The sequence below is a fragment of the Neophocaena asiaeorientalis genome, unplaced genomic scaffold (assembly GCF_003031525.2).
Source record: "Neophocaena asiaeorientalis asiaeorientalis breed wild unplaced genomic scaffold, Neophocaena_asiaeorientalis_V1.1 scaffold150, whole genome shotgun sequence".
NCBI classification, from domain to species: Eukaryota; Metazoa; Chordata; class Mammalia; order Artiodactyla; family Phocoenidae; genus Neophocaena; species Neophocaena asiaeorientalis.
This window is the reverse complement of record NW_020176571.1, coordinates 16,598,871-16,625,573: the sequence shown is the minus strand read 5'-3', so window position 1 is coordinate 16,625,573 and position 26,703 is coordinate 16,598,871. Positions and strand designations below refer to the sequence as shown.

The window sequence follows — 26,703 nt, the reverse complement described above, 5'->3', positions numbered from 1 at the left end:
CTCCAAATTGAACACATCCAAACTGAGCTCATGTTTCCAAAACCTGCTTCTCCGCCTGTATCCTGGAAGGGTTGTGTTCTCACCCCCTGAAATCAGTTGGTAGGAGCCCAAGTCAGAGGTCAAGGATTCAACCTAGATTCTTATTTCTCTATTGCCTGCAAAATCCAACCAATTACTTTTCTTATGTCTGTTCTTCCATTTTTGTATCTATTTTAATTTTCCTGGTTCAGGTACTTAATTGCATTTGTGAACTACTCACTGTGAACTACTCACTCCCTCACCTTTCTTTACACTGTTGTGAGATTTACCTTTTGACACGAAAATCTAATTACTTTCTTCTTGCTTATAATTCTTTTCTTGACTGGCCAAAGCGTAGAAGAAATATTCTAGACACCTTTGCATAAAAGGGCCTTTCCCAATGTGGTCCCTATCTAACTTCTTAAATTCTTATCCTGCCATTCCACCCACCCTTTCCATTGTGTTCCAGTAACACTGGACTGCGGGTAGTTTTCAAATACACATACCTCCTCTGTAATGCCCTCTCCCAGGTTGGTGGCCTCACTCTTTTTTCCGGTGTCAACTCTGATGTTGTGTCTTTGACAAAATCTTCTCTAATTTCCCAGGTGGACTGAAATGTAGCTTCTCTTCTGGTCCCTCTGCAGTTTGTCCAAATAAATAATGTGGGCTGGTCTCCTTCCTAGACTGAGACACCCTCAAGCCAAGCATGTTGTCTTTTGCTTTTCATCTACTTCACATCTAACCCAGACCTGGGCTCTTTCCATTTCTCTTTGTAGACACACAGGACTCTTCTCTCTCTCTCTCTCTCTCTCTCTCTTTCCATCTCCATCCCTATTATCTTTCTAATCTCAGCCCACAGCCCCTTTCAACTACCACTCTCTCACCTTCTTTTTGTAGATAAAAAGGCCTTTCCTGGGAATTCCCTGGTGGTCCAGTGGGTAAGACTCCATGCTCCCAATGCAGTGGGCCCTGGTTCGATCCCTGGTTGGGGAACTAATTCCCGCACGCATGCAGCAACTAAGGACCTGCATGCCCCAACTAAGACCTGGTGCAGCCAAAATAAATAAATACTTTAAATAAATTAATAAAAGTCTTTCGCCTTTCCCTCCAGTTCCTCTTATTCTCCTCTTGCCTCAGTCTACTGCAGTCTCATGTCTACCTCTGCCACTCCACTGAAACTATTCTTATCCAGTCCATCAGTGCCATCCTAGTTATTAAATTCACTGTGCACTTTAAAAAAATTATTTATTTTTATTGGAGTTTAATTGCTTTACAATGTTGTGTTAGTTTCTGCTGTACAGCAAAGGGAATCAGCTATATGTACACCTATATCCCCTCCCTCTTGGACCTCCTTCCCAGCCCCCCCATCCCACCCATCTAGGTCGTCACAGAGCACCGAGCTGAGCTCCCTGTGCTATACAGCAGGTTCCCGCTAGCTATCTGTTTTACGCACGGTAGTGTATGTGTGTCATTCCTAGTCTCCCAATTCGTCCCACCCTCCCCTTCCCCCTTTGACCTCCTGTCCATTTGACGTTGTTGCCCATACCTTTCTTCTTCAAAAGGTTTCCTTGCTTAGTTGCCAGTGAAACTCACAGTCAAGTTTTCCTCTTAGAACTTTTGCCTGCTCCTCTCAATCCCTTCTGCAGATGTCTCTTCCTTGGCCATTTGTTAAATAGTGATGTTTTTCAAGGTTCTGTCTTCATCCCCTTCTTTTTTGCCTCTATATATACTTGCTGGGCCATCACATAGCTTCCCATGATTTTAGTTTCCTCTATCTGCTCCTGCTTCTTTGTTCACTTTGTTGTGATAAGCTAGCATTGTTGAAGTCATTTATTGGCTTTTCACTAGTAAAGGAAGGAATCCAAGGTCCTTGGGGTCTAAGGCATATATTATGAGGGAAAATCATCCCAAAGGCTTCATTTGTTTACCAGATCTCTCTCCTGAGCTTCAAATTCTGCTTTCTGGCCATGGTCATTCTGCCATCCCTTAGGTATCTCAAACTGAATGTGTCTGATTCTGAATTTTATATCTTCCCCCACCATATGCATTTCCTCATCTGTGTCCCCTGTCTGTCACTCCTTCCTCCCTTCCATCCCTTCCCATCTTGTCAATCACACAATCCTAGGTATCTTTGAACGTGTCCACTTCTCTTCATTCATTCACCATCACCCAAAGTCAGGGCACTGTGTTCTCATCTCCAGTATCCGACAGCCTTCAAGGCTGTCTGTATTACCTCCCATCTTGCTCCCTCCAATTTATTTGTTACTTTCTGCAACTGGAGTGATATTTCTAAACTGAACGTGTTATCTCTTTCTTGTTTAAATCCTTTTAGTGTTTTCTATGGCTCTGTGGAAAAGTTCAAACTCTGTAAAACGGTTTATGAGCCCCTTCACTATGGCTGTTCACCACTTGTTTTTAAAATTCATACTTTTCTTCTCTCACCATTGACACCCACATTTTAGAAATGGTAAATTTATATCAGCTCCTTGTATGACCAGGATACTTTAAGGTCATCCAATATGTATTTTATTTGGTCTGAAATATTCTTCACCTTTTCTCCATCTAGCCCACTCTTATCCCTTTGGTATCAACTCCTCTATTTACCCTGGTTTGCCAAAGGTGGATTGGGTGTCCTTCATCTGTGCTCTAATATCACCTTTTGCTTCACCTATCATGGTGTTTATTCCCTTGTCACACTCCCACCAAACAGAAAGCAACATGAAAGAAGGAATGACTTTTCTTTGTTTACTGTATCTCTAGTATTTTGGCACTAGGGGGTGATCAATAAATATTTTTTAATTGATATTAAATACATGTAGTTGGAGTTAATCAATAGTAATTGAAAAAAATTGGTGACTTCCAAATTCATATCTCCAGTTCGGGCTGACATTTTCAAGTGTCTGATGGGCATTTCCACCTGGATGGCCAATAGGAAAATTAATTCATTAATTTCTGCCATACACCTGCTCTTCCTCATCTGTTTTCTCTCTTCCTCAGATTAAATAAAACCATTGAGTTCATTTATTGGTTTTTTTACCACTAAAAAAAATAAAATAAAATCCAAACTTTTTGGCATCTAAAGCATATTGTGTGGAAAATATCACTTGGGAAATTGTGCATTTCATTATTTTTATGAGCAACTTAAATCAGAGAATAATCATTATTGAGAGGGAAGTTTCAGTCTAAGATTGTTTTTCCATACCTCTATTTTTTTTTTTAACTTTTTTTTTTTTTTCTTTTTTTTTTTTTTTTTTTTTTTTTTTTTTTTTTATTTTTTTTTTTTTTTTTTTTTTTGCGGTACGTGGGCCTCTCACTGTTGTGGCCTCTCCCGTTGCGGAGCACAGGCTCCGGACCGCGCAGGCTCAGCGGCCATGGCTCACGGGCCTAGCCACTCCGCGGCATGTGGGATCTTCCCGGACCGGGGCATGAACCCGTGTCCCCTGCATCGGCAGGCGGACTCTCAACCACTGCGCCACCAGGGAAGCCCTCCATACCTCTATTAACCACCCCATGATGTCATCAGAAATGTGCAGTTGTGAAAATCTTATCATTAGAAACACTAAGCCAAAAATCACCAAGTAATGTACTTAGGTACATTTTCTCCACAAAAGCATATGATGCTTTCCAAAGTGAAATAGGATCTATTCTTGGAGTTCCTGTAGACTTTAATTATGTGTGTGGTTTTTGAATTCAGAATGATGGAGTTCAACTAAACTATTAAAATTTAGAATAATAAAAAAATAGGTCCTCGGGTGTTTTTTTCCCCAATGAAATAGATATAACTAAATTTAATTAGCCAAACACCTTGTTTTACATAAATAATATCAATCAGTAATTAATTATACCAAAATGTTACAGTGTGACCATGCATTGTGCATGTCTGTCTTTCTTACCAGTTCCTTAAGGGCCAGGCTGTGTCTAAACCCTTCAAGTTTAGAGAGCAAAAAGTATTTCTTGTTATGCCTTAGGGTAACTGATTAGGAATTTAGATAGATTAAATTCAAATATTAAAGGTAGGGAGCGCTTGGAAACATCAAATTCTTGTATAAACTAGGAAACTGTTCTGCAAAGTTTACCTAAATCTACACAGGTAGTTGGAGCAGAGTTGGGGCTAGAACATGTCCATTGTATGAACCCAAATTATATATGAAAGAGAACAGCGCTGTCCTTCTTTTGGAAGCTTACTAAGTAATTATTTCCTCACTGATGAAGATGTAAAAGAAGACGGTCATTTATCCGGTTTGTCTTTGGAACTAATATCAAAAACTATTTGGGAAATGTAGCTATTTTATATGTTCAATGTTTATCTTTTACCTGATATGTACACTCATTCATTCTATATTTCTATTTCATCATTAATGAACATTGTTTGCCACACTTGCAGTGTAAATGAATCTGAACCTTCTTTCGAAGCAACCAGAAGGTATTATTTCTGTTTTAATCTGCATAACTTCCTTCCTCAGACTTTACCTGATATTCCATCTCTTAGTCCTCGTCATTTTACTCATTCTGATAATGTACAAAGTCATTTATTAAAATGCTCTAGCCATATTTCCAGTAGCAGTAGTTCCCAACATTTGGAGGCTGCTAAAAGAATTAATTTGCCAAACAAAATGGCCCATTGTGTCAACTGTTACCTTCTCCGTGAGTCACATGGGTCTCAACTTTGGCTGAAACTCAAATGTTCTTAGCGAATTGGATTTGGGATTTCACAAGATAAAATTGCGTAAGAATTAATATGTATATTGTTTATGAGTTAAAATGTGATGGGATCTGCTTCTAAGCTGGAGCTGGAGAGCCAAGTGCTTCATCCATTAAAAACAAAAAACAAAAAAAAACCTTAAAGGACCCGGGGCAGGGAGGGGGAAACAGACATGCCAGAGGTTGGGAACCACTGTTTTACCACACAGATGGTTTTCTAAGAGACTGCTAGCGTACTATATATTATCATGCCTTCTAAGCTCCTAAGACATAATGTTTCAGGATGATCACTGAGCATTTCTAACTACTTTTTTTCTTAACTTTATTCTCTTTTAACCTTAATTCCTTAATTAGTACTTACAGACCATAAACTAACTGTCGAAGTGTGAATTTTAAGCTGACCCCTTCCCTACCCCAATCTCATCATCTTCTGTATCTTCAACTCACATGCATTTTCCTAATTATTGCAAATTAAAATCTGATGTATAGGCATCTGGTAGAATTTGCAAGCCAAAAAAATGGGGGACTGGGAGGAGGCTATCATTTTTTAAAAATAAACTATTTCAATATGTATTGAAATATGTAGTTTCGTTATTGAAATGGACTCCTCAAGATCACTCTTTGTTTTGAAATATTTCTATTATCTATTAATATTATCTATTATTTTAAAATATGTTCATGCAATTAAGCCACAAACACATACTATAATTCCAGTATTAATTCACATCTTTTTAAAGATATTCATATAAAATTCAGAGTTATGTAAAATGCTTTTAATATAAAGTGAAATATCCGTGACTATTAGAGTTAATTGCTATTTATCTTTAAATTATTTTTAAAATTATAGTCATTTTAAAACATAACATTTTAATTAATAGTTCATACCATAAAATACTTCTTTAGCATACCAAAATAAAATTTGCACCTTGTGTGTTGTTTTAATTAAGTTCTCATCCCTTTAATTTAGTGGAATATTTAACCATTAATTAATAAGGTTGATGGTTGTTAAAATGTTCTCTTTTAGAAGTTCCCCATTTCTGTCTTTGAGATATTTTATCAACTTTCATTTTTCTTTGTTATACTAAAATAAAGATTCAGCACAGCACCCTTGCTGTGTTTTGTTTTTCTTTTCCATTTTCCAGTAGGAACAGGTATTCTGTGGCTTACGCAGCTCAAAAGCCTTGGCTATTAAATGCTACAGTGGAAGAAAATATTACCTTTGGAAGTCCTTTCAACAAACAGAGGTAATTTTGAATGTATAAAATTTAGAACTCAAATGAGCAGCTATTTCTAATCCCTATCTTTGGTTCACGGTTTCTGGAGCCTTTTTGTTTTAAATTTTTATGGGATTATAGTTGATTTACAATGTTGTGTTAGTTTCAGGTGTACAGCAAAGTGAACCAGTTATACATATACATATATCCACTGTTTTTTAGATTCTTTTCCCACATAGGCCATTACAGAGTATTGAGTAGAGTTGCTTGTGCTATAGAGCAGGTTCTTATTAGTTATCTATTTTACATATAGTAGAGTGTATATGTCAATCCCAGTCTCCCAATTTATCCCCCCACCCTTATCCCCTGGTTCTGGAGTCTTTGTATCGGGACTTCCTTTCTTCTCTGTTTGCCCCTGCATCCGTCTTCATCACTTGGTCTATTAAGTCAACTCCTGTAAGAGAATCCTCGTTGGAAGTTTCAGCCCATCCTATACAATTATTGAGAAGGATTTGTACACCAAAAATAAACAGCCGAAACCGAAGTGTGTGTGTATGTGTGGGGAGGAGGTGGGCATGGTGCTGAGGTTGTTGGTAAACAGAAGAAAAATCTCAGTAAGGAGCAGAAGAAGAGTTAACCGTGGACAGAAGAAAAGGAATACGGGATCTGAGGGGTCTGGTTACTCGGAGCAGCCAGAATACGTCCTCTTTCAATCATCTTTTAAACACCCGCTCGAGTGTACAAAGGCAAGATCCTTTCCTTAAGCCACCTGCATGAGGGGCAGGGAGTGTCCTAAGACCCTGAGCTGGGTTCTGAAAGATAAGGAAAATTAGGTCTGGGGAGAGGCATGAGGAAGGGGGAAGGGAGAGGAAAGTGTGGGAGGAAAAACTCAAATTACATGGGATTGTTTGGGGCCTGGGAACAAACCAAACAGAAAGGGATCTGTGTGTATTGATGGCAGCAAACTAGATTGTAAAGGAAGGCTGAGATGAGACAGTCAAGTGCCTTAAAAGCCAGCCGGATATAAATCTGACATTCTCGGGAGGCACAGCAAGTGTTGGAAAGGGGACTAACAAAGTTAATGTGCTCTGGCAGCGTCATAAGAGATTTATGTGGGATGAATCCGTATTAGGAGCAAAAACGCATTTAGAAGTTTGATGGGATAATGACCCAGGCATGCTGTGTTTGTTGCCTGCACTTGGCAGTGACTATAGAAATGGAAGAAGAAGAGATGGTTGACAGAAAAGCTTCCTAGAATAAGAATGGACAAAATAAGAGCAGGGGGAAGAAAAGGGAAGAATCAAGAATGACTTGAATATTTTAAGACCAGGTGATTGAGAAAATGAAACCATTGATATTTTCCCTAGCACTCCCAGTGCCCATGCTTCCCTGTATTTCCAGTCCGTCCAATTTCCAGATCCAGCCTTAGGTCAACTTGAGTACATCAGTCCTCATCTTCTTCCATTTTCTCCTCCCTTCAGCATCATGATTGTGGACACAGATTCCCCACCTGTAACCCATGCTTTAGCCCCAGTGAGCCTCCTCTTATCCCTCACATGCACCGTGAACTTGTTCACCTTCGTGCAGTTCCTTAAGCCTCCCTTCCCTCATTTTCATTCCTGGCAAATTAGCTCATCCTTCTGGATACGCCTTACAACTCGCCCCCTCTCAAAGACGTCACTAATTTCTCAGAGCAGTCGGTCATGTCTTCCTGTGTATTTAGGAGCACTTTATACCTACCCATCTATAATATTCAGTACCTAACAAGGTACATTTTTATTATATGTTTCTATGTCAATATTCTGCTCCATTTAATAGTTTTTTTAAAAAAATTTTAACCACTTTTTTCACTGAAGTATAATTTACAATGTTTTGTTAGTTTCAGGTATACAGCAAAGTGATTTAGTTGTACTTATTTATTCTTTTTCAGATTCTTTTCCATCATACGTTATTACAAGACATTGAATATAGTTCCCTCTGCTATACAGTAGATCCTTGTTAATAGTTTTATAAAAGTGGGAAAAAAATATCTATTTATCTTTGTATCTACAAGCCTAGTGTAGAGGCTAGTATATACTAAATTGTTCAATAAGTGTTTTATTTCAGCTTCCAAGACATTGGACCTGGGACTTAGTTTCTGGGCAATATGTTAATAGTGATCTAAAAACTCAAAATATTTTCTCCCAAAGGTACAAAGCTGTCACAGATGCCTGTTCTCTTCAGCCGGATATTGACTTACTACCATTCGGAGACCAAACTGAAATTGGAGAGAGGGTAAGCTATGTGTAGTTTAATTAGACAATGGACGCAAATCTAGAAAAGTCTTCTGGTTGTCTTTAACTTTTCATGGAGCATGAGAAAATCTGAGAGCTCTGGAATTATGTGTTTTCCTAGTGACAAGTTCTGGAAACAGGAGCACAGGAGTTCTTGATGCCACGTCTCTTAGGTATTTGTTGACTAACCAGCATGCATGTCACATTTTGCTAGCTGCTTGAGAGTTCTCAAGGGAAGGGAAGCAGTCCCTGACTTTGATCAAATGTATTTTTACTTACTTGGAGTTTACTTTAAATTGGTTTGGAAACTGAGATTGCTTCCGACCACTTCTTCCACTCTTGCCAGCATCCATTTATTCCTGTTAAAGGGTTCTTTTTTCTTTGTGTAAACAGGTTTTACATTGGCATCATACTGTTCTATGACTAGCTGAAAAATATTTATACCTGTATGTAATCATTTATAACAACGTTGGCTAAAATTTTTGAGTCTTATAGGTGGCAAGTACTGGGCAAAAGGCTTTATGTGCATTATTTACTTTTACAGCAAATCTGTTATATGGGTGTTTTGTTATCAGTGTATTGCAGCCAAGAAGACCAAGGCTGACAAAGGTTAAGGAACTTGCCCAGAGTCATTGGTGCAGGTGGGATTGGTCCAACTCTGTAGTCTGTGTTATTCATGGCTGTTCTTTATTGTAACCTAGTGGAGTGCTTAAGACATGACCTGGACTTTTCTGAGTCTTCATTTCCACGTGGGGAATAATGCCTACATGTTGAAATTGCTCTGACGAATAATAGAAATAAGGAATGGAAAGCCATTCACATCAGCCTGGTGCATACTAAATGCTCAATAAATACTAGTTTTTCAAATTTTTATAATCAGTACTTGATTATAAAAGCATATTGCTGTGTAGTTCTGTTGAAAAAACTTGTAATATCGAATTTAAGAGGCATATGTTCAGTATACTACAGACACAATGCATGAAACTAGAAACAATTTGGGGATTACTTCATCTTCAGCACTCACCTTGGTTTATGGTTATTAATGCTTTGGTACAGCAGAGTTCTCTATCAGAGTGAAAAGAGGATTAATGTTATCAGTCAGAAATTACCATAATATAATTCAAGTATTGACCACTAGACAGCTTGCATTTTATCTTACTAATGTTATCACAGTTTAATTAATAAATTACCATTAATTTAAGATTCTTTTAGAGAAGTTTGTATTTTAAAGGGAATTTTTTTTATCAACAGATCATCTACTAATTTAAAAGGTGGATGTTTATGGATATTTCTTCTCTAGGGCATCAACTTGAGTGGGGGTCAGAGGCAAAGAATCTGTGTGGCCCGAGCTCTCTATCAAAATACCAACATTGTCTTCTTGGTAAGAATATGGGCTTTTTGTTTCTTTCTATTTCACTTTTCCCTCTGGACAAATGAGTCCTTAAAGAGACAAGTAACTCAAGGAAAGACGGTTTAACTTGTGAAATTACAGAGAATGAAAGGGAGACAAATCCTCCGAGTACAAATCAAATCAACATCAAGATGAGAGTTGGGGGAACCAGAGGGACTGAGGTGCCCAAATCGTAACTTATATGAGTTTTTAAGTCATGAGGATCATTAATGAAAGAGAATGGATGGTGCTGGATGAACTGGACAGGATCATAGGTCTTCTCATTTATATTTGCTAGCAAAAAAAGAGGGGCTGGAAAATATACTCTTGGTGGACATAGGGGTTAGTAAGTATGCAACTCAGGCTGTGGATAAGATATATCTGTGAAGCTTCCTGAGATTATTCTTAGAAATCTTGATACTAGCCTAGACCTACTGAATCATAATCTATAAAGGCAGAGTTTAGAATCTGTATCTTAAAAAAGCGCCATAGATGATTGTCTTGTATTTATATCCTGGGTTGATAACTTGCTTCTCCTATGGATCCACAAATAAAATTTGATGATTATGTTGATTATGAATTTGCTCTAGTTTGGTTTCTCCAGAAGGATGTAACCAAAATAACTTAGCTTACAAATAGTGTATATTAGAGACCAACAGCCTATGTAAATACATCCTTCCCCTGCTTTCTCTTTCTGTGCAGTTATTAACCATTTATAAACTTGGTTCTCCAACCTCCTTTAGAGTTTTCACTCCATCTAAAATCGAATATCTTCAAATTTTGTGGAGTTTTCCACTAAATTTGGATCCATTACTGGGGAGGGGAGTAGAATTTGGACATAGTGGTGGAAGTGCACTTCAGGTTAATGTCCCTAAGAATACCTGTCCCCCAAATGTTCCATAAAACACCACCATAAAAGCTATACCAGTACCTAGCAGTACCCTACATAATTATAAATCCTTTTCATAATGGGTGGACCCGCAACTAGAAATGACTTCTTGAACTTTGGGATGAAGTAATGATTGAACCACCTGAGGACGAAGTGACTTGGAAATCTGAAAGAGACAGAGGTTCTCTGAATGTAGTATTCTACTCCATTTCATTCCACTGCCTTCAATTTAATGACCCTTACTTCAGTTGTAGAATCATGAGATTCAAAGAAGTCATAGTGCTAACACTGTGGATTCCTGGCCATTCATTATGGAATTGCTTTTCGTATCATCTCTAACAGCTTCTCGATGACTCTTTCTGAAGACAGATTGCTTATCTTTGAGGCAGCCTTTCCTTGTTGGTCCGTGTATGGGTTGCTATAACAAATCGCCATAATTGGTGGTTTACACAATACAAATTTATTATCCTGTAGTTCTGTAGGTTGGATATCCAACATGGGTCTCACACAGCTGAGATCAGAGTGTCTGCAGGGCTGTGTTCCCTTCTGGAGGCTACCGGGTAGAAAAGGCTTCCTTGCCCTTTCCAGCTTCTAGAAGTTGCCCACATTTCTTGGCTCCCAGCTGCCTCCCTTCATCTTCAAAGCCAGCATCTCTGACCATTTTTACTACTCACTTCTCCCTCTCTTCACATCTGGGGAAGTTCTCAGCTTTCAAGGATTCATGTAATTAGCTTAGACCCATCAGGATAATCTTCCCATCTCAAGGTCTTTAATCTAAATCATATAGACATACCTTGGAGATATTGCAGGTTTGGTTCCAGATCATCATAGTAAAGCGAGCATCGCAGTAAAGTGCGAGTCACGTGATTTTTTGGGTTTCCCAGTGCATACAAAAGTTATGTTTACTATACTGTAATCTCTTAAGCGTGCAATAGCATTATGTCTAAAAAAACAATGTACATACCTTAATTAAAAAATACATCATTGATAAAACATGCTACCCATCATCTGAGCCTTCAGTAAGTGATAATCTTCTTGCACTAGTAACATCAAAGATCCTTGATCATAGATCACTGTAATATAATAATAATGAAAAAGTTTGAAAGTATTGTGAGAATTACCAAAATGTGACACAAAGACACGAGGCGAGCAAATGCTGTTGGAGAAATAGCGCCGATAGACTTGCTAGACGCAGGGTTGCCACAACTCTTCAATTTGTAAAAATACGCAACTCTGTAAAGCACAATAAAGTGAAATGCAATCAAACGAAGTATGTGTGTTATCTGCAAAGTCCCATTTGCTATTAAGGTAACATAGTCACAAGTTCTGGGAATTAGAACATGGACATCTTTGTGGACCATTATTCTGCCTGCTGCGGATAGCTTTCATTATTGGAAAGTTATTATGTGATTGAAATCTGTGTATTTTCCATTAATTGATTCCCATTCTGCTTCTGCAGCAGCAAATATATTTCTTTTATATAGCCATAGTTCAATATTTTAATATTATTGTCATTACTTGCCTTAATTTACTTTTTTCTAGGCTAAGCAAGCTTAATATTTTTAATTCTTTGACAATAATATAATTTTTATAACTTTTTTTTACCTTTTCTTAATTCTGGATGTAATAGTGTTTGTCAGGGTCCCTCTGAAAAAGCGTGTTCTAGATGCACTCTGATCAACTCAGATAATCTTAAAACTAATAGATCTGGGCTTCCCTGGTGGCGCAGTGGTTGAGAGTCCGCCTGCCGATGCAGGGGACACGGGTTCGTGCCCCGGTCTGGGAAGATCGCACATGCCACGGAGCGGCTGGGCCCGTGAGCCACGGCCGCTGAGCCTGCGCGTCCGGAGCCTGTGCTCCGCAACGGGAGAGGCCACAACAGTGAGAGGCCTGTGTACTGCAAAAAAAAAAAAAAACAACAAAACTAATAGATCTTATGATCTAAGTATTATAGTTTCTTAATGGTAGCCTAAAATTGAATAACGTTTTAGCAGCAACAGAATACTGTTGATGTGTTTTAACAGTTTCCCCCAAATGAAAATATCTTACACTTCCATTGACAAAGCACTTTGAATCGCAGTATCACCTCATTTGATTCTTATGACTGTGCTGCTAGGGTAGATGGTGTCCTCATGAGAAGTGAGGAAACTTATACAGAGAAAGGTCAAGTGCCTTACTCAAGGACTAATGACTGGTGAGTGATACAGTCTGGGCTAGAACTCCATGTCTTTTGAGTACTGTTTTTCTGATCAGCTAAGATTTTCTGGTATTTTTAAAAAAGTATTACTCTCAAGTTACTACTTGTGTTGTCTTTTTCTTTCCTTTCCCTCTCTCGCCCCCTCCCTCTCTCCTTCCTTCCATCCTTCTTCCTTTCCATCCATCAATGTTTAGTGAATGTCATCAATGCCATCTTACGTGCTGGGTAAAGGAAACAAAGTTTTCTCCTTTGTTATTCCTATCTTTAAGGATCTTACTTGTACAAGTAATTAGTTAAGGTTTTACATTTTGCTCTGATCTCTAGTTAACCTTTATCAAATTAGTCTTTACACTGTATCAAAGCCATGTGAAACATCTTGATTATATATCAAACATATTAGTTATTTTTAAAGCTTTGTAGCATCTATAAATGTTCTGTATCAGTGAATATATTTTTAAGAGGTTATTTCCAAAAATGTGTCCATAAAGAGTATACTACTAAAACATTCATTGAATACAGGAAAGACTATATTAGTGAGAACTGTATATATGTATATAAAAATAAATAATATATTACTGAAAATGAAGAATTGACCATTCACTGATTTGGCCATTTGTCAAATTGTCTTGCACTCTTTAAAGAAAGTATCTCCCCAGAATGTTAATACACAAACTGAATCGTGAGAAATGATCAGCAATCCATCAAATCTAGATTATTATTAAGTTATATAAAAGGTTACATTTTACTGCAACACCAAGATGCCACATAATGAAGCCATGATGACACATAATGAAGCCATATACATGATAGCAATCATTATTAAGGGCTTTTTATGACCTAGTCATGATTCTAAATACTTTAGGTACATGAACTCACTTCATCCTCACAATAACCGTATTAGGTTTGACATTGTCATTATTAATGTTACCTTTACTTATGCAATGATAATGTTGAGGCTTTGGGGGATAATTTACCCAAGGTCACACAGATAGTATAGTGAAGCAAGGATACAGACCCAGGTGATCTAATTCCATAGCCTGTGTCCTTAACCACTGCACTCTTCCTCGTTAAGAGATTCCTGGAAGTCACTAAATTCTCACTGTGGTGCTTTAAAGGGTTTAGCACAGCTAATCACCACAGCTTTATTTATAAGAAAATAATAATAAAATAACGCTTTAAAAATATTTTACAGAGACTTTTACAACATTATTTGATCTTTGCAGCAAACCTATGTGCTCTGACAGGTCTTTTTATTATCCCCATTTTACAGATGAAGTGACTGAGTTTGAAAAATTGCCCAGTGTCAGAGATCGACTCTGTTAACTACTTTCAAATATGCAATACAGTATTATTAACTATAGTCGTAGTGCTGTGCATTCTATCCCGAGGACATGTTTATCTTACAACTGGAAGTTTGTACCTTTTGACCACTTTCACCCATTTTCCCCAACCCCGCACCCACCACCTCTGGCAAACACCAATTTGTTTTCTGAATTTATGAGTTCACTTTTTCTTTTTTGAATTCCACGTATAAGTGAAAGCATATAGTATCTGTTTTTCTCTGTTTGACTTATTTTACTTGGCATAATGCCATCACAAATGGCAGAATTTCCTACCTTTTTATGGATCTATAATATTTCATATTGTCTTTACCCATTCATCCACTGATGGACATTTAGGTTGTTTCCATATCTTGGCTATTGTACATAATGCTGTAATGAACATGGAAGTTCTTAATGAACATTGAGATAATGATTTCATTTCCTTTAAATAAATACCCAGAAGTGGAATTGCTGGATCATATGGTAGTTCTATTTTTAAAAATTTGAGTAACCTCCATACTTTTTTTCCATGGTGGCTGCACCAATTTACATTTCCAACAGTGCACAAGAGTTCCCTTTTCTCCACATTCTCACCAACATTGGTTATTTCTTTTTGATAATAGCCTATCTAACAGATGAGAGGTGATATCTCATAGTTTGATTTGTATTTCCCAGATAATTAATGATATTGAGCATCTTTTCATGTACTTGTCAGCCATTTGTATGTCTTCTTTGGAAAAATATGTATTCAGATCCTCTGACCATTTTTAAATTGGATTGTTGGGGTCTTTTTGCTATTGAGTTGTATGAGTTCTGTATATATTTTGGATATTAACCACTTATCATACATATGATTTGCAAATATTTTATCCCATTTCATAAGTTGCCTTTTCATTTCGTTGATGGTTTCCTTTACTGTACAAAAACTTTTTAGTTTGATGTAGTCTCACTTGTTTATTTTTGCATTTGTTCCTTTTGTTTTTGGTATCAGAATCTTAAAGAAGCATTGCCAAGACCAATGTCAGGGAGCTTATCCACTATGTTTTCTCCTAGGAGTTTTATCGTTTCAGGTCTTATGTTCGTGTCTTTGATTCATTTTGAGCTGATTTTTATGTGTGGTGTAAGATAGTAATCCAAGTTCATTTTTCTTACATGTGGCTGTCCAGTTTTCCCAGCACCATTTATCAAAGAGACTATCCTTCCCCCATTGTATATTCTTGGCCCCTTTGTTGTAAATTAATTGACCATATGTGCATGAGTTTATTTCTGGGCTCTCTGTGCTGTTCCATTGATCTGTCTGTTTTTATGCCAATAAGATAATGTTTTGTTTGTGATAGCTTTGTAATACAGTTTGAAATAACAAAGTATGATACCTCCAGCTTTGTTATTCTTTCTCAAGATTGCTTTGGATATTAGGAGTCTTTTGTGGTTGTATACAAAGTTTGGAATTGTTTGATTCATTTCTGTGAAAAATGTCATTGGAATTTTGATAGGGATTGCATTGAACCTCTAGATCATTTTCAGTAGTATGGACAGTTTAACAATATTAATTTTTCCAATCCATGAGCACAAGATATCTTTCCATTTATTTGTGGTTTCTTCAGTTTCTTTCATCAGTGTCTTAGAGTTTTCAGTGCACACGTCTTTTACCTCCTTGGTTAAACTTATTCCTTAGACATTTTATTCTTAAGTTTATTAAGTTTATTCCTTAGACATTTTATTCTTTTTGATGCAATTACAAATGGGGTTGTTTTCCTAATTTCTCTTTCTGATAGTTTGTTATTAGTGTATAGAAATGCAACTGATTTTTCTATATTGATTTTGTATCCTGCAACTTTATTGACCTCGTTCATTAGTTCTGTTAGTTTTTTGGTGAAATCTTTAGGGTCTTCTATAGAAAAATGTCATCTGCAAATAGAGATAGTTTTACTTCTTCCTTTCCCATTTGGATGTCTTTTATTTCTTTTTCTTGACTAATTGCTCTGGCTAGGACTTCCAGTACTATGTTGAATAAAAGTAGTGAGAGTTGGCATTGTTCTTGATCTTAGAGGGATGGTTTTCAGCATTTTACCATTAAGTATGATGTTAGCTGTGGGCTTGTCATATATGACCTTTATTGTGTTGAGGTATGTTCCCTCAGTACCTACTTCATTCAGAATTTTTATCATGATTGAATGTTGAACTTTGACAAATGCTTTTTCTGCATCTATTGAGTTTATCATATGATTTTTATCCTTCATTTTATTATTGTGGTGTATCACATTGATTTGCAAATGTTGAACCATCCTTGCATCCCTGGAATAAATCCAACTTGATCATGGTGTTTGAATATTTTACTGACTGTTGAATTCAGTTTGTTAATATTTTGTTGAGAATTTTTGCATCTGTGTTCATCAGAGACATTGATCTGTAATTTCTTTTCTTGTGGTGTCTTTATGCTAGCTTTGTAAAATGAGTTTGGAAGTGTTCTTTCCTCTTCTGTTTTTTGGAAAAGTTTGAGAAGGATTGGTATTAATTCTTCTTTAAATGTTTGGTTGAATTCACCACTGAAGCCATCTGTTCCTGGACTTTTGTTTGTTGGGCAGTGTTTTTTGATTACTGATTCAATTCCCTTACCAGTAATTGGTCTGTTCAGATTTTCTAATTCTTCACAATTCAGTTTCTGTAGGTGTTTGTTTCTAGGAATTTATCCATGTCATTTAGGTGTCCAGTCTGTAGGTATATCATTTTTCATAGTAGTCTTATGATCCCTTGTATTTGTGTGGTATGAATTGTAACGTTGCCTTTTTCATTTATAATTTTATTTGAATCCTCTCATTTTTTCTTGGTGAACCTAGCTAAAGGTTTATCCATTTTGTTTATCTTTGCAAAAAATCACCTCCTAGTTCCATTGATCTTTTCTGTCGTCTTGTTAGTCTGGATTTTATATATTTCCACTCTGATCTCTGTTATTTCCTTCCTTCTACTAACTTTGGGCTTAGTTTGTTCTTTTTTTCTAGTTTTTTGAGGTATAAAGTTAAGTTGTTTGTTTGAGGTCTTTCTTTTTTCTTAATATAGGCATTTATTGCTATAAAATTCTTTTAGAACTGCTTTTGCTGCATCCCATAAGTTTTGATATGTTGTGTTTCATTCGTCTCAAGATAGTTTTTGATTCCCTCTTTTGATTTCCTCTGTGGCCCATTAGTTGTTCAGGAGCATGTTGTTTCATCTCCACATATTTGTGAATTTTTCAGGGGTGGAGTTTATGGCGAGAGTGTGTCTCAGACTTTCCTATTTTGACGTTTTTTCTCAGTTGCTTAATGTGTCAGAATCATTCAACTAGTTTCTGGATTTCTTTCAGAGGGAATTGCTCCATATGTAGCTGTATATTTGGTGTGTCCATGGTAGGAGAGAAATTCAGGAGCCTCCTATGTTGCCATCTTGGTCTAGAGTCTACACCTATTTTTATTATTTAAACTTTATTGATGAAGTTTATTGATAAACTCCAGTTATCATTTCATTCAATTGATAAACTCCAATTATCATTTCATTCTTTGTTTTGGTGTTATAGGTTGTCGAGTAATGTTGGTTTTTGAACTTGGCTATTCTATACGTAAGAATTCAAACTACTTCGAATACTGTTATTTACTTTTTAAATTAGTTTTTAAGTGAAAGAGAAAATAAAAACTTCATTTTTAATTTAGTACCTTTTTTTGTAATTTAAAGTTATTCAGAGTCTGTTTATTATAAATAGGATTTGTGAGATAATTTGTCTTTAGTTATTTGTATTTCTGCTTTCTGGAGGATTTAGTTACAAAGAGAATATAAAAATTTTTCATCATCTCTCCATTTTACTTGTTGTAGGATGATCCATTTTCTGCCTTGGACATACACTTGAGTGATCACTTAATGCAGGAAGGGATTTTGAAATTTCTCCAAGATGACAAGAGGACACTTGTTCTTGTGACTCACAAATTACAATATCTAACACATGCTGACTGGGTAAGAGTTTAAAAGAAGTTTCATTAATTTTTATATTACAGTTATATAAATGCTTTCTGAGATAAAGATAATTCTCTTGGCCAATTAAGGATTTTTGTCACAGTTCGTCTAATATGTGCTTTCCTTAGATCATAGCCATGAAAGATGGAAGTGTTCTAAGAGAAGGAACTTTGAAGGACATTCAAACCAAAGATGTTGAGCTTTATGAACACTGGAAAACACTTATGAATCGGCAAGATCAAGAACTAGAAAAGGTAATTGCTCAGAGTTCAGAGAAGTTCAGAGTTGAGTTCAGAAGAGTCAGAAATATAGTGCATAATTACTAAAAAAACTTTTAGAGAAATATTACCATTTAATGTTTGATGATATAATAGTCCTCACCTGAAATCTGAAATAATTGTATATTTATATATCATTAATTGATAGACTACTTTGAAACTAAAAAATTCTAGTGATATCTTTCGGCTGACGTGTTGTCAGCCTTTTAGAGGAATTTTATTTGAATTGGAGGCATATTACAATCATATGTGTGTTTAAAACTTAAACTACTTGCTCAAGCATGCTATTTCCTCCTTTTATCTTATATTTCCTTAGGTATGTCTTATTTTCCTCACCTGTAATATGAGAGTATTTTCATTCACCATTTACAAATGGAGGGTTGTGGGCAAAACAAAATCTCAGATGGTTTCGAAAGAAGGAAGAGCTATGAGCTGTGGGTATAGTGGTAAAGCATGTCTGGGATAGAGTTGGGGGGTGAAGGAAGGTAATCAGAAGGAAATAACAATAAAGCTTTATATTTGGATAGTTTTTAAAGTCCACAAAGCCTTTTTACATGATCTCTGTTAATTCTCACAAAATAAGCAAAAAATATCAGAAATTAGTAAAGAAAATATGATCTCACTCTTACAAATGAGAAAACTGAGGCTCAGAGAGGCTAAGTAATTTGCCTAAAGTTGTACAGTACATATAATAAATGGTACCAGTTGAATTTGAACCCAGGTCTCTACCCAATGTAATTCCAGTATAATGTAAGTATAACATTGAATGAAATGATAACAGAGTTGGAAACCAGATTGAGTATGATAAAAGAAGAACTCATGGTTGAGAGGTGAATTATAAATTGAATTAGTAAATTTTCAAAATGTTTTCTCTTGAGTTGGGACTAGGAAGTGTCTAGAATTCAGTAGTCCTGGCTAGGAATGAGCATTATAAAATGAAAATGCTTATATCAGCAAATTTCTGAAAAAATCAAGAAATTAAAATGTATTATTTCATAAAGGAAAAAGTGATCTATGTTTCAATAGCAAAAGGAAGATAAAAAGTCAGACAAACCATGGGATTGCTCTGTCTTCTGGAGCTTTGCCAAAGATCTCAAAAGTAAACTACAAACTTCTCAAAATATGGAAGAAAAGATATATGTAAAAGTCTTTAAGTAGACTAGGAAAAATCACAGAACCTTCGAAATGAGGATATTCATCAAAATATGACAATGTACAATTGGCAAGAGCCCACTTAAGAATTATGTGGTGGAGTGCTTGATTGTAAACTTACTGGGATGGTTCCAAATGACATTTTTTCAGTGGTCTAGATGCCAGGGACAAAAGAAAATGATGTAAGCTTAAGGAGTGGACCATTTATGGTTTACTTTGGAAAGAAGATCTGGAAAAACACACAGAGAGAGAGAGAGAGAGTACGCTCTTGGCTTGATTTTATAGTAATACTGATTATTGAGCAAGCCAGGAAGAAAGTCCATTACATTGTGTTTAGAAATGAAGGGATCACTCAAGATAGCCTAACTCTGTAATTAAAGACACATCACAGGGTTATAAATCAGCTGAGGGAGATATGGAGCAAGTTAAGGTGTGGAAAGGGCAAATCCAGTTGGGGGTTAACCAGTGGCCAGTAGAAGCCAGCATGAACCATGCACCTGCCCAGAATCCTCACCTGGGGCTGGAGGGAGGTTACTGCCACCCAGAGAAGGGCAGGCTCCTGAAATTCATCTGAAGCCAGGGAGAGTCACACTGTGAGGAATAAGACCGCAACACCTTGGGGAAGTTTTCATAGAAACAGCTTCTGAATGTGTTCTGTGGCAGGATGGGGTGTTTGCCTAGGACACTGGTTCTCAACCAGGGTCACTTTTGTCTTCTTGGGGACATTTGGCAACATCTAGAGACATGTTTAGTTGTCACAGTTGTGGAGCAGGTGCTACTGGAATCTAGTGGGTAGAGGACAGGGATGCTGTTAAACTTTCTACAGTGCACAGGGCAGTCCCCATGACAAGGAATTTTCTGACCCAAAATGTCAGTAGGTTGAGAAAGGCTGGCTTAGAGCCAGAGCAGATCAAGCAAGTGGACAAGGGAGTGAAACTAAAGAGCTCACAAAACATCCCATCTCAGGGCTTTAGACAGATCTGTCAGTTTAAGGGTTAAGGGATAAGGGAGAAAAAATATGTTAAAAGGATAGAAATGGCAACTATGAAAAAGAGAAGTTTATAACACTTCTAGCTGATTTAAACATTATTAAAAAGTCTATCTTGGATGGCATCACCCATTGTCTTCATAATGTTATTAAGCAAAATAAAGTAGCATCTTTGGACATTTCTTCCCCCAGCCTCCAACCCTCACCTTGACCTGACCCTTCACAGGCATCCAGTAAATATTTATTGGATGAATGAAACTAAATTTGTATTTACTTAATCCAGATATCAACACAATTTAAAATATTTAACCTCAAATGAGCTTAATATGAGCATTTACTCATAAGAAAAATGACTAAAGATTAAAGTCCCCAAGATGTTAAATCTTTTGTTCACACAGATTGGCGAGTTGAACAAGAACCAGATCTTCTGTTTTTCCATGAACAGGTTTATTTCATTTCGTTACACTATACACAAAGGATTAGGTCCTTTTTACTTTGAGGTTTTATTTACTCTCATGTACAAGCGTTGGTTTTCATATCGTTAGGCACAATTAAAAGCTAATGTAAATGTGATGAATTGGGAGATTGGGATTGACATATGTACACTAATATGTATAAAATAGATAACTAATAAGAACCTGATGTATAATAAAATAAAATTCAGAAAGAAAGCTAATGTAAAATTGTCTCTGAAAAAATACTATTCAAGAGACACTTTCGCTTTTACTTTTTTTTTAATTCGAGAACTTGGAAGCGACAGAGCCGTCTAGAATAGCAAGTCTCTTAAATCACACATGTTATATGAGGCCAAACAAACAAAAACAAAACAGGACCACTATCTAGAGACTGATCACCAAAGAATTATTGGTTTATCAGTGTCACAACTGTGATTTTTTTTTTTATGTCAGCATGTACAGGAAGCTCTCAAATTACCATAGATTCGAAAAGTCTGTGGCTCAGTTATTTGGAGCTCAGAATGCATTTCCCCACAGAAACAGGGAGATGGTTAGTTTCCCAGACTGTCCTGCAGAAGCTGATTTAACCCACAGTGTAACTGAACTGATGCTACTAGTCCAGTTACGAAGCCAAGGGGGCAGAGTGTTGGAAGCAGAGAACTGGAGAAAACAAAATGCTTTTCCCTTTCTCAGCACAAGACAAGTCAGGAGCAACGCTTAAAAATTTGCAAAGTTTGTTTTTGCCATTTTTCTCTTCTTTCTGCTTATCTTCCCTTCCCAGGGCTTTCTCCTAAACTGCTAGGCAGCTGAATACCCTCCTTTCCCATTTGCTTAAAAATTACCCACCTTCTGGGCTTCCCTGGTGGCGCAGTGGTTGAGAGTCTGCCTGCCGATGCAGGGGACGCGGGTTCGTGCGCCGGTCAGGGAAGATCCCACATGCCGCGGAGCGGCTGGGCCCGTGAGCCATGGCCGCTGAGCCTACGCTTCTGGAGCCTGTGCTCCGCAACAGGAGAGGCCCGTGTACCGCAAAATTACCCACCTTCCTTCAATCTCTATTGAAGTCCCTTTCTTTTGTGCCGTTCCCTTAGTGAGATGCTCAGTCAGAAATTCATCTCGATTTAATAATTCATAATATTAGTGAATGACTGATAGTGCTTTAACCAATCCAGAAACACATGCATTTTTCAAAGAAGATATTTGTTAACATAGATGACTTTAGTTAGAAAAATTACAGGAGTACGTGAAAGTGACATAAAAGAGCAATGGTGGATCCAGGCTTTAAGGCTAGGGGAGGTGTCCCCCTGCCCCTGGGGTCAGCTCCATCACGTTTTTACTACTTTTCCTGGCTTCTTACCGCCCTACACCTCTGAGCTCTGAGACATTTTTCACAAACCTCAGGCATTACTCCTATGACAGGAGTTGCCCATCCATCTGTAGCGTGAACAGAGCCCAAGACCCAGAAAGGTAACTAAGGATTGGTTCTTCGTATGTGTGGATCACTGATTGATAAGTAGAACTTGACTGTGGCTGTGAGTTCCCTGAATGATAGCACAGTGTTTTCTGTAGGATATGGAAGCTGACCAAACAACTTTAGAGAGGAAAACGCTCCGAAGAGCCATGTATTCAAGAGAGGCAAAAGCACAACTGGAGGATGAAGACGAAGGTAGACCTTTTTTTATGTCTGACACATTCAAACGGGTAATAGGATGTGAGGGTCGTGCTTTAGCAAATGATGTGTGAATATGTCAGTGAGGAATGACTAGCCACTTTGCAGCAGGTGGAAAGGCCAAATCAAATACATAAAACTGAAATGGAAAGAGTAGGAGTGAAGGAAAGGTGTATGCAATCAACCAACAAGCATCTTGAGCGACTTCCCACAGTGTGTCTTAGTATTTCTGTGTTGTGCGTGAGAGAGAGCTGACAGGACAGCAGGTCTAGACCACTGTTCAGATAAATTGGAAAGGTGTAGTATAATAAAATGTCCTTTGGAAATAAACAATAAATGGGGAATATGGAGAAAATACTGCTTTGAAAGACTTATACCTGAGTCAGTAAGTTCTTACGGGGTTTTCACGATAACACAGCAATGAAGACTAAGAGGATGAGAAAGCTGTTTGTTATGTTTCAGTTTTCTGGATCTAGTAAGGTATAGCAGGGAGAAAAGGTTTATGGGAAATTTGAGGAATAAGCTGAAATAGTTACATGACTTTGACATTTGTTGCCAAGAAGTTTGTAAGATAAACCACACTTAGGTCCATAGAGTAAATGCACTATACTTCATTTTTCCAACATGGTTTTTGCTGAAGACCACATTTCTACAAGCCAATTAAGAAAGAGAAAATTATAATTTCAAACTGAAGGACACCAAAATATGTTATCTTTACTCATCATATGATAATTATTGTGTTTCAATAAATACTCATTGGGCTTCCCTGGTGGCGCAGTGGTTGAGAGTCCGCCTGCCAATGCAGGGGACACGGGTTCGTGCCCCGGTCCAGGAGGATCCCACATGCCGCGGAGCGGCTGGGCCCGTGAGCCACGGCCGCTGAGCCTGCGCGTCTGGAGCCTGTGCTCCACAACGGGAGAGGCCACAACAGTGAGAGGCCCGTGTACCGAAAAAAAAAATAAATAAATACTCATTAAGTAAATAAATAAATGAATGAATAAATGAATTTTGTACTCCAGTTTCTTAGATTTAAGAATTTTTTTAAACATGTTTATTGGAGTATAATTGCTTTACAATGTTGTGTTAGTTTCTGCTGTATAACAAAGTGAATCAGCTATATGTGTACATATATCCCCATATCCCCTCCCTCTTGCATCTCCCTCCCAACCTCCCTATCCATCTAGGTGGTCACAAAGCACTGAGCTGGTGGTCATAAAGCACTGAGCTGATCTCCCCATACGATGCAGCTGCTTCCCACTAGCTATCTATTTTATATTTGGTAGTGTATATATATTTCAGTGATACTCTGCCAATTCATCCCAGCTTACCATTCCCCCTCCCCGTGTCCTCAAGTCCATTCTCTAAGTCTGCCTAAAGAATGGTTCATCAGAACCATTTTTTGTTTCTTTTTTTTTAGATTCCATATATATGTGTTAGCATATGGTATTTGTTTTTCTCTTTCTGACTTAATTCACTCTGTATGACAGACTCTAGGTCCATCCACCTCACCACAAATAACCCAATTTCTTTTCCTTTTATGGCTGAGTAATATTCCATTGTATATTTGTGCCACATCTTCTTAATCTGTTCATCTATTTTCTCAAGATTGCTTTGGCTGCTCGGGGTCTTTTGTGTTTCCCTACAAGTTGTGAAGTTTTTTGTTCTAGTTCTCTGAAAAATTACATTGGTAGTTTGATAGAGATTGCATTGAATCTGTAGATTGCTTTAGGAAGTATAGTCATTTTCACAATGTTCATTCTTCCAATCGAAGAACATGGTATGTCTCTCTATCTGTTTGTATCATCTTTGATTTCTTTCATCAGTGTCATTGTTTTCTGCATACAGGTCTTTTGTCTCCCTAGGTAGTTTATTCCTAGGTATTTTATTCTTTCTGTTGCAGTCATAAATGGGAGTGTTTCCTTAATTTCTCTTTCAGATTTTTCATCATTAGTGTATAGAAATGCTATGTTGAATAATAGTGGTGAGAGTGGACAACCTTGTCTTCTTCCTGATCTTAGTGTAAATGGTTTCAGTTTTTCACCATTGAGAACGATGTTGGCTGTGGGTTTGTCATATATGGCCTTTATTATGTTGACGTAAGTTTCCTCGATGCGTACTTTCTGGAGAGCTTTTACCATAGTTGGGTGTTGAATTTTGTCGAAAGCTTTTTCTGCATCTATTGAGATTATCATATGGTTTTTATCCTTCAGTTTGTTAATATGGTGTATCACATTGATTGATTTGCGTATATTGAAGAATCCTTTGTTTGCTAGCATTTTGTTGAGGATTTTTGCATCTATGTTCACCAGTGATATTGGTCTGTAGTTTTCTTTATTTTGACATCTTTGTCTGGTTTTGGTATCAGGGTGATGGTGACCAGGTAGAATGAGTTTGGGAGTGTTCCTCCTTCTGCTATATTTTGGGAGAGTTTGAGAAGGATAGGTGTTAGCTCTTCTCTAAATGTTTGATAGAATTCGCCTGTGAAGCCATCTGGTCCTGAGCTTTTGTTTCTTGGAAGATTTTTAATCATAGTTTCAATTTCAGTGCTTGTGATTTGTCTGTTGGTACATCAAGTTGATTGTGGAGATTTAATCCGCTGCTCCTGAGGCTGCTGGGAGAGATTTCCCTTTCTCTTCTTTGTTTGCACAGCTCCCAGGGTTCAGCTTTGGTTTTGGCCCCACCTCTGCATGTAGGTCACCCTCAGGCATCTGTTCCCCACCCAGACAGGACAGGGTTAAGCCGGTGGCTGATTAGGGAGCTCTGGCTCACTCAGGCCGGAGGGAGGGAAGGGTACAGTAGTTATAATTGGAATGCGGGGCCGAGCCAGCAGCGGCAGAGGCCAGCGTGACTTTGTAACAGCCTGAGGCGCACTGTGTGTTCTCCCAGGGAAGTTGTCCCTGGATCAAGGGACCCTGGCAGTGGCGGGCTGCACAGGCTTCCGGTGGGAGGGGTGTGTGGATAGTGACCTGTGCTTGCACACAGTATTCTTGGTGGCTGCAGCAGCAGCGTTAGCATTTCATGCCCATCTCTGGTGTCCGAGCTGATAGCCGTGGCTCACGCCTGTCTCTGGAGCTCATTTAGGCGGTGCTCTGAATCCCCTCTCCTTGTGCACCCTGAAACAATGGTCTCTTGACTCTTAGGCAGATCCAGGCTTTTCCTAGGACTTCTTCCCGGCTAGCTGTGGTGCACTAGCCCCCTTCACGCTCTGTTCATGCAGCCAACCCCAGTCCTCTCCCTGAGATCTGACCTCCAAAGCCAGAGCCTCAGCTCCCAGCCCCCACCACCCTGGTGGGTGAGCAGACCAGCCTCTCGGGCTGGTGAGTGCTGGTTGGCACCGATCCTCTGTGTGGGAATCTCTCCACTTTGCCCTCCGCAGCCCTGTTGCTGCGCTCTCCTCCGTGGCTCCGAAGCTTCTACTCCCCACACCCTGTCTCCGCCAGTGAAAGGGTTCCTAGTATGTGGAAACCTTTCCTCCTTCTCAGTTCCCTCCCAGAGGTGCAGGTCCCATCCCTATTCTCTTGTCTCTGTTTTTTCTTTTGCCCTACCCAGGTACGTGGGGATTTTCTTGCCTTTTGTTTGTTAGGTCTGCTGGGTTTTTCCCTTGCTCCTTCATCTGCTGCACATTTCTGGCTTCCCATTTTGCTTATCTTACTGTGTTTTGGGTTAACACAGGCTGCAGGTTTGTAGCTCCCGTTGTTTTTGGTGTCTGTCAGGTTTGTAGTTCCCGTTGTTTTTGGTGTCTGCCCCCAGTGGGTAATGTTGGTTCAGTGGTTTGTGTAGGCTTCCCGGTGGAGGGGACTGGTGCCTGTGTTCTGGTCGGTGGGTCTGGATCTTGTCTTTCTGGTGGTCAGGTCCACGTCTGGTGGTGTGTTTTGGGGTGTCTGTGGACTTGTTATGATTTTAGGCAGCCTCTCTGCTAATGGGTGGGGTTGTGTTCCTGTCTTGCTTAGTTGTTTGGCATGGGATGTCCAGCACTGGAGCTTGCTGGCCATTGGGTGGAGCTGGGTCTCAGCATTGAGACAGAGACCTCTTAGAGAGCTCTCACTGATTGATATTACGTGGGGCCTAGAGGTCTCTGGTAGTCCAATGTTCTGATTTCGGCTCTCCTACCTCAGAGACTCAGGCCTGACATCAGGCCAGATCACAAAGACCCTGTCAACCACACAGCTCAGAAGAAAA

At 38.3% G+C, this 26,703-nt stretch overlaps 1 protein-coding gene across 4 annotated transcripts in view; it reads left to right on the top strand.

The window, feature by feature from the left end:
- ABCC9 (ATP binding cassette subfamily C member 9) overlaps window positions 1–26,703 on the top strand; it is a 146,216-nt gene that overhangs the window by 67,899 nt on the left and 51,614 nt on the right. For all 4 annotated transcript variants that reach the window (XM_024733389.1, XM_024733388.1, XM_024733386.1 and 1 more), the window contains 7 exons: window positions 4,403–4,441; window positions 5,862–5,963; window positions 8,123–8,207; window positions 9,507–9,587; window positions 17,848–17,985; window positions 18,114–18,239; window positions 22,425–22,521. In XM_024733389.1, the coding sequence (XP_024589157.1) occupies window positions 4,403–4,441; window positions 5,862–5,963; window positions 8,123–8,207; window positions 9,507–9,587; window positions 17,848–17,985; window positions 18,114–18,239; window positions 22,425–22,521 (668 nt within the window). The remainder of the gene's footprint in view (window positions 1–4,402; window positions 4,442–5,861; window positions 5,964–8,122; window positions 8,208–9,506; window positions 9,588–17,847; window positions 17,986–18,113; window positions 18,240–22,424; window positions 22,522–26,703) is intronic.